Source organism: Typopeltis vanoorti, chromosome 19, assembly GCF_054136105.1.
Source record: "Typopeltis vanoorti isolate ZY-2024b chromosome 19, IOZ_Tvanoo_1.0, whole genome shotgun sequence".
NCBI lineage: Eukaryota > Metazoa > Arthropoda > Arachnida > Uropygi > Thelyphonidae > Typopeltis > Typopeltis vanoorti.
In genome coordinates, this window is record NC_143567.1 from 13,451,240 (window position 1) to 13,464,047 (window position 12,808).

Genomic DNA, 12,808 nt, shown 5'->3' on the forward strand with positions numbered 1-12,808 from the left:
ATATAGCTATCCTTCAGGATATTAAACTTCATTTTAGCATCATATCTATGGATGAACTATCATCCGATCACAATCCAATTCTACTACAGCTGGGAAATCAAGAATACCTATGTCCTCCTTCTCACTCCTACATTGCATGGGAAGGACTGTCAGCAGCACTCAAGGATTATATTGGACCTGTTCCTCACATACGCACAAAAGAAGTAGAAACTGCAGTTACAAATCTCACACAACAAATTAATGCTACAAATTCTGCTATAAAGGTAGCTTCCTCCTACAAATCTGCCTGTAAGCCAGATCGTTTGCCTGAAGACATCATGAACTTGATCAGAGACAAAAACAGAGCTAGGAAAAGATACCGTAACACGTGTGCACCACAAGATAAAATAAATCTAAACAGATTAAATGGGGCAGTAAGAGATGCACTCAAAGCCCATAGAGACCAAGTATGGGATGAAAAGTTATCCTTCATTTCACCTACTGATCACTCCATCTAGGGACTACTGAAAAATATCAAAAACAAAGACAGATCCCTTCCCCCAATATTCTCTGACCAAGTCCTTGCTCACACAGATGTAGACAAAGCAGAAGTTATAGCATACGACTTAGAGGAGCAATGCAGGCCTTCGTATGGAAACCTTGACTTTGACCACATCTATAAGATTCACAGCAAGGTCAGACACTCACTCAAACTTCCTATCTCCAGCACTGACCATAGTGCACCAACATCACCTGCTGAGATATATGACATTATTAAAAAATTAAAGAACAAAAAAGCTCCTGGGCCAGACGGCATTACTAATCGGGTGATTAAACTTCTGCCCCTAAAAGCAGTAGTGGACCTGACCAGTATAATAAATGCAATTTTAAGATTTCACTATTTTCCTTCCACCTGGAAACTGGCTGATGTAATTCCTATACATAAGCCAGGCAAAGACCCACACCTACCGCAAAATTATCGTCCAATCAGTCTCTTCTCAAATCTGGGTAAGGTTGCAGAGAAGGTCATCCTCTCACGACTCCAAACCTCAGTAAATGACCTAAACATCTTTCCTAAAGAACAGTTTGGTTTTAGGCAACACCATAGTACTACCCAGCAAATCCACAGAATTGTGGAATACATCACCACCAGCTACAACTGGCACCAAGGCACAGCCGCTGTTTTCCTAGACTTATCCAAAGCATTTGACAAAATCTGGCATTTTGGACTCCTGCACAAACTTATCTCAGCCGGTACCTCACTAAAAATGGTTCATTTAATCCATTCATATCTTCAGAATAGATCAATGCAAGTAAGAATCAACGGTTCTACATCATCCCAGCGTCACATCTTTGCTGGAGTGCCGCAGGGATCTCTACTGGCTCCATTGCTGTTCTCTATATACATGTCAGACATCCCACACAATCCGATGACTTCCATTTTGGCCCTGCATGCAGACGATACGGCATTACTAACCAGATCTCTCAAACCCCATTTCATTACCAGAAAGCTTCAAGAAAACATTCTAAAGCTGGAGGGTTGGTTCTCTAAGTGGAGATTGGAAGTCAACCCCCAGAAAAGCTCAGCCGTTCTTTTCTCAAAAAGGCCAATGTCTCCTGTAGGAGATGTGTTACTATTCAATACTAAAATTCCCTGGCAGACAGAAACAAATTACCTGGGTGTAATTCTCGACAAAAAGCTATCTTTCAATCAGCACACTAAGTCTGCGTGCACAAAGGCATCTAAAGCCATAGCTCAGATCTATCCGCTAATTAATAGAAATAGCAGGCTCAGCAACAGAATCAAATTGCAACTATACGAGATGACAATTCGTCCTATAATCACCTATGACTCTCCGGCCTGGAGCCACACCTCTGATGCTAACATTATCAAAATACAGCGAGTGCAGAACAAGTGCTTGAGAATGATTCTGAACGCCCCGTGGTATGTTAGAAACAATCAACTCCACAGAGACACAAATATTCCCTATATGTTCTCTTTTCTACAATCCTTAGCATCCAAGTTTTTTCTAAAGACGTCCACACATCCCAACGATTTGGTTCAGCAAGCTGCAGCATACGATCCAACGGACATATTCAAATATAGAAGACCAAAAGCTATATTAGCCTCCTTTAGTTATGCATAATCTCCATGCCCTTTCAGGGCGAGCAATCTGCTCATAAATTTTACCTTCACTGTAACCACAACAGATAGCGGGGAATATGAAAAGCATCTTGCTTCACCCCTAAAGTCATAAATGTCAATTGTCAACTGTTAATTACCTGTCTAATCTTTAACACTAGACTTTCTTCAAATAGTCTGTAAATTTAAGGTCATTAGCGTTTACAGGTAGTTTTCACTCAGATTGAGGGTCTGTTAATCTTTGAGCATTATTGCCACAAATTTGAATAATTCCATTTTTCTCAAATACCAATCGAGTTCTATCAGCAAAAGAGAAATGGTAAAAATGACGATAAAAAGGTAAAATATGGAAACATAATAGTTAAAAGACCATTAAGTAGTTTGGCATACCAAAAATACTAAAGATGGTATTAAAAAGGGTTAATCCTATCTCTTAAACGTGAAAGCGATAGTGGAGATGCTGTTCTTAGCAAGACCATTGTAAAGCCAGGGAAAAATGAACACTGTGATAATGATATTCATGGTAATTCTGTGTGGCCCATGCTTGTCGTGGCGTGTTGAACCCAGTGGAGTATTCCTAAATTATTTTTAGGAAGAGATGGGAACGACTGGATGAGACACCAACACATCCAATTTTACTATAGGATGCAACTCTCATTTTGGGGCATTAAATTCCTAGAAGAACGGGCCAAAATACCTACGTCGTTTATCAACATTTAGTGGGAAAATCCAGGAAAGTGACGGTGTAATCCAGCTTAAAGATATATAATGGGTTGTGAAAATAAACAAGTTATTTGGACACTGCAGTGAGAAGTGCGTGTATAACTTTTGCAATATAGTCTACGCTGTGTGCGGCCTTTTGTTTACATTTTTCTATCTGATACGGATATTGCCAGTGGATGATTCTCTCTCTACAGAAACTATCCCACTACCAGTAACTGGTCTCTTCGAAAAATCTGTATTCTCTTATAAACAAATTGATGGCATCTTTGGAGAGAATCTAGGTTATATTTGAAAAGCATTTTTTTCAAGGCTATTGAAGGAATGGTTTCAGCATTTCAAACAAGCAAAATCGCACGGAGAGTAGAAATTCCAGCGCTGATGTCACCACACGATGGTCATAAATGTGTTGTTCTGACAGTAAACAACTTGTTTGCATCATCACTACATATGACGAGCCATCACATCTCAAACAGCTTGCACTATAACGATGATTATCCCGTCACACCCTTTTCATTTGGATAAAGGACATTTTATTTCGGTGGCTGTCACAGACCAAACGCTTTCCTGATGAAATGGGGGGAGGGAACTTCCTCTTGCGTATATTATTCATAAGATTCATTTATCCCTATTAACTTCAGTATCAGAAGAAGCTGGGATACTTTAAATGATAATATACAGTACATGTTTTTTTTTTTTTTTTAACTGAAGCCTCAAAAAGAGCCAACTCAACCTGATATGAACAGTCTGTTATTAAAATATTTTCGTTTACCATCCTTTCTTTAAACGGCTTCTGCTTATTAATTAGATTCAATAGAAATACTGCACTTTTAGTGGACTTTGCATGCACATGGATAAGAGGACTTAATTATCTCCATACTATAATTTTCCTTGATATACTTCTAGCTAAATATCGAGGACAGAATGTAAACATGCAGATGTCAATAAGTAATCATATAGCCTTGTTTACAACTTCACCATGGAAACCCAATTGCGTTTGGCTACCTTGTGCGTTAACTCAATAGGACTGCATGGGCCTGTAGGATAAATGATCTGGTTGGTTCGTGGCAATAAAAAAAAAAAAAAAGTGAGAAATTAGTGTGGGATAGAGAAAAATGTGTGGGTTTTCTTTCCGCAGTTTCTTATGTGTTTTTTGATCTTGGACTGTGATGTCTCAGATGATAATAGTTTTCAGCGAATGATGGGTTTGTGTGTATGATTTTATTAAATGTGTCAGACTTTCCTAATTAATTTTCGCAGTATTTTATAATAATAAACGAGAATCTGTTTTAATCAAGGTTTCTTTCTTTCTTTCTTTTTTTTTTTTAATCTGTGCATGATCCACTACATTTTTAATGTATTCGTTATAAAAGTCAATTTTTCTTCTTCTTCCAGGTCTTCTTTCCCTGTGGTGTGAGGACTTGGGACGCCTGCTGCTCTTACGTCATCAGAAAACTCGTGACGGTGACGCCACCTTGCAGCAGACGCCTCCAAATATGCACCAAGCATTACAGAAAAACCTACCTCCGGTTCCTCAAGGGTGAGGATGCTTTTTTTTAATTTATTTGTTCGTTTATTTATTTATTTGCATGTTTCTCTATAGCTTTTGTCTTTTAAATATTTACGATGAAATGGTTTGTTTTCAGAATATCTTATTGTAGATAAAATAGAGAATCAGAGAAAAAAAAATTCTACCTTCCCGATAGTGATATAAATTAAAAAAAAAAAAGAAGTAAAATTAAACATAACTGTAAAAAAAAAAAGTATATTATCGTGATAATTAATACATAAAATGAAGGCCAAATAAAGTACTAAGAATTAGACTGACTTGAGATATACGCGCAATCATAAATAAAATATTTTAACGTAGAATTTTAAAATTTGAAAGTAAAATTTAATTATTCAAAATTTTAAATTAATTTCGTTTCATTTTACTCACTCATCGTTTGTTTATGGCGCGAGAGGGCGATTTTTGCAATATATATATTTTTAAATACGTAATGAAAACAGAAATTTAATTATTTTCACATCCATTTATTTTACTTTTTACTCATGCACTGTTTATGACGAGAGAGGGCGCTGTGTGCACAATATATATACGCCATGAAAACCAATAATGCAAAATATAATTATAGAGACTTGTTTAAGTTTTACCATAAATATTCATTTAATGATAATTTTAATTCAATGTATAGTAATTTCAAGTGTTATGACGTTTTCTGTACAGGGCTATTTTACTGTTATTTTAGGTCATTTAGGAATACCCATTCTGGTATTATCATTTCCAACATTTCACCACACATACGCAATCATAGATAAAAACAAGATAAAATCAATTAATTTTGTTTTGTTTAATCCAAGAGTTTTCATTTTAAAAATATATGTATACGTCCTTTAGTACTTGACAAATTTATGTCTACATGTGCGTGTATTTTCTTGACCAGATCTCTGATGTTTTGATCTGTAGTTTGTGTTTTATGTTTCGGTTTTGATTTTAAAAGAACTAAAACAAAAATCCAACGAAAATGTTACTAATGAGCACACCGGCTCAAATTTGACACTTCGTTTATGGAAAACGAAAACAGTATGGAAAATACTTCATTTTTCGAGTTAAAAAACTAGCATACGCTACCATTTGGAATACTTTTAGCTGCTGAGGATTGTTACTGACCATTTCTTTTATACAGTATTTTGAACAGCAAATAAACACTTTTTTTTGTCAGATTGCAGCCTCTTTCAGGTTTTGAATTCTCTGAATGGAGGGGGGGGGGTTTGGATTGTGTCAAACACAGGTTAAGATTTTACTGCTTAAACTTTAAACATGTGAGTGAAGGAGGGATTAGCTTACACATGCAATTTTTAAATAATTTGTTTGACCCAAATGTCACTGAAAATACAGGTTGTTTGTAATTGAGCTTTCTCCCACCTACATGACCTAGTCGATGCATGTTAATAACCCTCCCACGCTATTCCAGTTCAAACTAGTTCCGTGATAATAGCCGAAGTGATTTTTTTTTATATCTACATAATAAACTTTCCATTTATGATTTGATAAAGGAGTTGCTGCGATAAAGAGATCAAAAATTAAAAAAAAAAATGGAAAAAGTTAAAACCTGGGTTGCTCTGGAGGATGTACATATTTACATTAAGAAAACTACACATTTGGACCACTCATAATTTATTCCTATAGAATTTGTTTCCGACCTAGTCTGTTTGACTTTTAGAATGCAAGGGTTAGTAATTCGTTGCCAGTTAGAACTAAAGGAGGCGGGCTGCTTGCCCCATTTCAGGTTTGTCGGAGTCAGTCCATCTGGATCATCCAAGTGACCCGTTTTTCTCTATTTGTTTAGGCACCAGCTTCCTTGCTTCTATTGGAGTCCTTATTTCTCATCCACCAACGACCTCGGAATGTTGGGGGAAGGGGTATACATGTTTCGTCCACTGGAGGCCTGTGGTTTGCATAGGGAAAAATTTTACACATTTATAAAAAGTCTATCTCTTTTCTTTTGATTTAAGGTACAGGAAGGCGTTTGTGAATGAATTGTTTGATGAAACTACAAGAAAATATTACCTTGGTTTCCGGACACATTTAAACTCAAGAATGCAATGAATCTAAGACTATTTGGTTCCGTTTCTGAATTGCTTCCATGTCTATTGTGACAAATCTGCTATTTGGTCTTTTGCAACCACACACACACACACACACACACACACATATATATATATATATATATATACAGGGTGTTCGGGATAAATTTGACAGTTTCGTAAGGAAAAAGAAAATCTTCTTTGTATCTATTAAATTTAATGAATTGACAAAAAAACATTACAGGCAGAGTTAATTACAATACTATCAACAAGATTTACTCAAAATAACCACCATTAGCATCGATCACAGCTTCAATTCTGCTTCGGAACCTCGAACAAGCTGATGCTACAGTCTCCCTGGGAAGGGCCGCAAAAACTATTTTAATTTTATCCATTAACTGGGCTTTTGTATTACTGGAAGTGCGATTGGTGTCTTTTTCAACTGCGCCCCATACAAAATAATCCATGGGGTTAAGGTCTGGGGAGTTTGGAGGCCAAACATTTGGACTGGTGAAGTCGTAGAAATTTTCAGACAACCATTTTTGACTTTTCCCAGAGGTGTGGCAAGGGGCCGAATCCTGCTGCCATACATACGGCCTACCATTGGCTACCCTTGTTATCCAGGGCTTGACTACAGTTAGCAACTCCACGAACAAAGCCCGAATTCCAATGCCAGGGTTCTTCAACACCTGTTCCTGCAGATTTGCGAGGAATTCTGCTGTACGAACGCAATCAGATCGTCTGCTAGGGATCTTTCTTCTTGCTACATCCTCGTAGTCACCATTGCAAGTCTCTAGTTCATGCCTGATTGTTTTTACTGTATTCAGGGAGCATTGGGCAGCAGTCGTAATATCCTTATTTTGATGGCGGGCACGAATCATCATGATACAAGTTATTCTCTTCCATGATTCAGGTGGGTTCCAGCTATCCATCCTTTCTGACATCTTGTATATGAATGAAGAAGGGTCCAAACTTTTAAATGAAGAGAAGTGTGTGTTAATACATGTAACTTACGGAAAAATATAATTAATTATAAATATGTCAAATTTATCCCGAACACCCTGTATATATATATATATATATATATATATATATATATATATATATATATATATATATATATATACACACACACACACACACACACAAACGCAGCATTAGAATTAATAATAATCATTCACCTGTTGAAGTTATATGTTGATGAGACAATCTACATACCACGAATAGCAGGTTTATTTTTCTCTCGAATCAGCAACTAAACCTATTTAGAATTGGTTGTCGTACTATGATGATCCTGAGGGCTCTCCTATATGATTTGTTATATTTATTATTATAACAAATATTATTTATTACAAGCAAATTACTTTTAATTTCTTTTGTTTGATTTATATTTTAATATTAAGTTTAAAATACCATTGCAAACGTAAAGAATTTACGGATGAAAAAATATTCTTTTGAAAATATTTCGTATTTTATTCTGTATTATTTAATCTGGGTTACACCTTTCTATTTTATTGTTTATCCACTATTAAGTTCGGAGTAATAAGAATGTTGAAATTAGCGTTATTTCAACGTTATTATTTCTTACTGTACACATTTTCTTTCCGATTTAAACCATATAGGTTACGTTATTATATTTTATACTTCCCATAGAATTATCAGATATGCTGGCTTTACGACTGCCCTTACAGAGAATTTCTTTATTTCAATAAAAAGCATTTTCATGTCCAAGAAGGTACGAGTTGGAAGCACTACATTATTCATAAGTTCACCATATTATTGTCGCTGCTTAGCAACCAGCATGACAGCTTAGTTCTTTCCAGAAATGGTTGGTTTGACTCATATTGAAAATTAAACACTGCGAAGTGCTGATATTTTGGTTTTTTCGTTATTGTTACTTGGTAATCACGAAATTAATTCACTAATTGGGAAAGAAACCCGTTTTTCTCGTCATTATGCATGTCTATTTGTTAAGCAGTGCTGTTGGCCTGGATCACTTACTAGGCCTACTTTGGATACTCCTGTCAGTTGTCTTTCTACATGAAATAACATCATTAATTCGTGTGTTCCTGTTTAGAAGACTAATAGTTGCTTATCAGAAATATCTGCTCGAAAGTTAGTTTTCTTTTATTGAGCTTGCATTGAATATTTTATATGCTTTCAACAAAGTAGAAAAATCGTTAACAGTGGTACAGCAACTATAACGAAAATTCCGATTGAAACAAAATTGGAATAGAGAAATTTTTGCAAAGATTCCAAAATTCAACTTTGAGTGAAACCCATTAGCAAAGAATCCCAGAATAATGAAAAACGAATTTTATAATTTTTTATCCAAAAAATGATTTAAAATAGCATGTTTATTATTTATTTAATAGCAAATGCCTGACTTGGAGTGATTGATATATAAATACGTCAGAATCCATGTGGAATTTTAGTTCTATTGTTTCAATATTAAATAATTATTGGTGTCTTGATTAAATTTCAGATATTTTCAATTACTAATTGGATTTTAAATAATCAAATTCGTAATTTAAATTAATTATTTTATTGAATAATTATTTTAATTTATCAGATAAATATAACCTATAGTAGGTCATCAGCTCATCCTACTTGATGTTAGGCGTATTTCTCAGAATTCAGTAGTTCGTTACTTAGGTAGTTGAATTTTGGAATAAATTTTGAATCTGATAATAAACTGTTCTGATTAGACTGATTTTTAATGAAATTTAGGTTAATTTTTTTTTTTTTTTTTATAAAATTGGACCGCACAAAAAAATAAACAAATAAATATATAAAAGAAAATTCTACACATGTACAGTACAGCCCACTCAAATGCCGGTAGAATTCATTCAGATGTTCGATCCAGTTTGCAATGGATATGATATCAGGAGACTCGAGATATTTAAAGCAGTTGGACTGGTGTCAGGTGACTGATGTAACGCGAAGCCAATGCACTTCAGAATCACCAATCGATGCGTACATGATTCTGGGAGAACGTGGAAGAATAATGACACCAAATCAAGTTCACTGCATCGCTTTGGAAGCACTCCCACGTTGCGATAGTTGAGTACATATCAGTAGGAGGTCGATAATATACGTTAGCATCCAAACAATCAGGATTTGTATGAAGCAACATGCTACCGACCTTGCTTTATGGAAAAGGCCCACTGGTTCCGTTATTCTTATGGAGTGTTTTCAGCAGACTCCGTTTGTTCAACAATGAGTCCCTTGAGAAATTCCCCTTTCCACAATCATATAAAGATTTGTTCTAGATTAGGACCTTCTCTAGGGTACTGCGAATAGTACTATATCCAATGTTCTACTTGTTGGCTGGGATTCGGATTCTACATTAATCGGATTACTGTGTCTTCAGTGGAGGACAAATTGAACCTGCCTGCTCAAATCATTAGAACGAAATCTCAAAGAGTATATTTAGGATAGCGTGTAACCACATCACGCAACTCAACCAAACTATGGTGAAGTGATTGGCCAGGCTGCTTTCAGGGACCGGTGATTACCTTTCTCTCAAGATGAACCGGATCGATCGAATCCAGTTCATCGTAAAATGGGATAGCACGTAAAGGTGATGAAACGATTAGGGTGGAGTACACGGAAAAGGGCACGGGTACACTATACAGTGACTTCTTTGTGTATTTTTGTTACTGTTTGGATTCCACAGTGATTTCTCTATAACCTGTACAGGATATGCAGCAATAGTTATGGGATGATGATTTTAATAAGTGGTTTAAAGACAGCAAGTAGGAGGATTGCATGTTATGTATTCTGCCACATTTCCAGTTGCACTAGAAACAATAACTTATGGGTATCAGTTTGGCACTGGCCATTTGCGTCTCAGAACGGAATTAATTCTTTCTAAACAGACAGGAGTTAGTGAAATCATTTCTTATAACTATTTTTAAATGAAGTTATTTTGGGGAATATTGGTTGTATATGAATGAAGCTTTAACCAGTTGCAGTGTAGGCCTGATTTCCTCGAACTTCATAATAATAATAATCCACTTGAATTTGGACCAAGCAAAAATTTTTCACTCTTGCTCTCAGATAAATATTTGGTCAATAAAAAAATGTTATATTAATAGAAGAGTATTTGGGTTTAAAAACTACTAATAATGTTGAAGTATTCAGATAGGGAGCTATTTTTAAAGTCATTTCACCAGAAATAATTTTGTCTTTTAGTTGTGTTAGGCATCTCTCCGATTCCAGAGGTTGAAAATAACATGAATCCTCTATTTCCGATGTAATCTGCCCTTTGCTTAAACATATGACATTATTAACAGTATAGTGCTCCAGTCTAATGTTAATACATTGTCAACACTTGAGTTTCTTTGTTCATCCGCTAGGTTTCTTTCTGCATCAGCTGCGCTATCTAATTCGATGATGGCACTTTTCGAAAGAGATCGTGTGAGCGTGTTGTGTGATAGTTCTGCCATCACTGAGCTCAACTCGGTGATCATTTGGTAAAGCACACGGTCTTCAGAAACTAATAGGAAATAGGTAAGCTGCTATAAGCTTGATGGATATGTCGATACTAAAATGTAGGAAAATGCACGCGAGAACTATTCCTTCTCTTAGAAATAATGTTTACTTAGAAGTACTAAACCAAAATCAGAAATAAACGTCTAATGTTAAAGAAATACGATCGAAGTTAGTAACGTTTAATACGGAAATGTTTGAGTACAAATGGAATAAGTTTAGTTATAAGACTACAGATGATGGCCACATCTTTCTTGCCATGATGGATAGCACGAGCCGATTGTAATCTTATCTCGGCTAATAAGAAATTCAGTTACATTTCCTAAGTGTTCAAGTTTCCGTCCTAACATCATTCTGCCCTTGGTTATTGTTTTAAATTTTTCCCACAAAATCATATGATCAGTAACAGTTCACTGAGTTACACATAAGAACGATTTTGTCGTTTTATCTTCGCCGTCCGCGAGTATTGTGGGCGAGTTAAGCATCCCCCCCCCTATTTTTGTCACAGCTCTTCAAACCTTTTATTAAGAGGATAAAGTCTTGACATATTTTAGATTTTCTTAGCCTAAACATCTCTCCTTAACTCATTTGGTATGGAAGATGTCCTTCGTTCGTACCTGGGTTCGAAACCGGTCTCGGCACCTTAGTAAGAGTTTCTTCACCTGAAAGAAAGTGAGTTAGCTGGGTTTTTTAATAAAAAAAAAAAACAGGTAAACTAGCTAGAAGAACACACGCAATTTCAGACATATACGCTTACCTCAGTCTTAGTTGCTTCACCCGTAATTCCAGATAATATTTTTAACAATCTCGGCCTCTGATAATCTAGTCTTTTTCTATAAACAACACTCATCAACCACTGCATCCATATGAATCGGAAATCTATTTTACTATAGATTACTGTTCCCACATTTGGGGATACGGGATCCAGATTTATTCTCTAGCTTTCTCAAAAAAACTAGAAGCATACTCTGCACAATTAAACTTTTCTTTTTCGTGAAGTAGTTTTTCTAATTTGCATTCGTTCAAACAATATCAGTCAATATTTCTGTGAAACTGCAACTCACAGTTAACCAAATGCCAGTAAGTTCCTTCTAGCTTCTCTATACTACTGTAAAATGTAAAATAAATATTCTGTAAATCTCGTTTGTGTGTGTAATTTATATTAAAAAAAAAATCAAATGTTAGATTCAGTTAAACAAAGCACACATATAACTGCATTGTAATTTATTTATTTTTTTATGCATTTAACTCGTTGGCGATTTAATCTTAATTCACCAAAAGAAGTCAAACACTAGATTACTGAGGGTGGTCTTTATTGTTAGCTTACGACACTTCCCTGTACTTTGTGTGAACATAATTTCCACGCGAGTTTTACAATTAATTGTCACGTGTTCAGTTATTTGTCGTACGCCACATTCATCTCTCCCTGAATGGCCCGTCTGTCTTTTTTTTTTGTATGTGCGTGTGTTGGTTGTCTTGCTCACAATCCTAAATGATTTGCTTAAACCTTGATTCCTTTTACACGCTTGTTCAAAACTGGTAATTTATCTCTGTAATTGCATTCATTTTCCCGTCACGTCGTAGAGAGGTTACGACAGTGACTGAAAACCTCATAAATCTTCAGCTTTTTAGCACAACTCATTCACAGGTCTCTTCTCGGAGTGCGACAGTAATGGTTGGACAATTACGTCAATACTCGATGTCCTAGGAAACATTCAAATGAATGAAATCCTCTATGCAGATTATTATTGTTTTTGTTTTAGTGAAATTAATCGACAAAAATGTATATTTTATCATACCTATTCTTACTTTTGCAGTAAAGACTTATTCGGTGATAAACTGTCGTAAATTCTGAGTATGTTTTGCCAGGAAGGTGTGATTTTT

The 12,808-nt window shown here is 35.5% G+C and overlaps 1 protein-coding gene across 5 annotated transcripts in view; it reads left to right on the plus strand.

Moving 5' to 3' along the window:
- Positions 1–12,808, plus strand: part of LOC150095860 (zinc finger MIZ domain-containing protein 1-like) — a 383,815-nt gene that overhangs the window by 235,231 nt on the left and 135,776 nt on the right. For all 5 annotated transcript variants that reach the window (XM_090409083.1, XM_090409084.1, XM_090409085.1 and 2 more), the window contains one exon: positions 4,238–4,382. In XM_090409083.1, the coding sequence (XP_090265209.1) occupies positions 4,238–4,382 (145 nt within the window). The remainder of the gene's footprint in view (positions 1–4,237; positions 4,383–12,808) is intronic.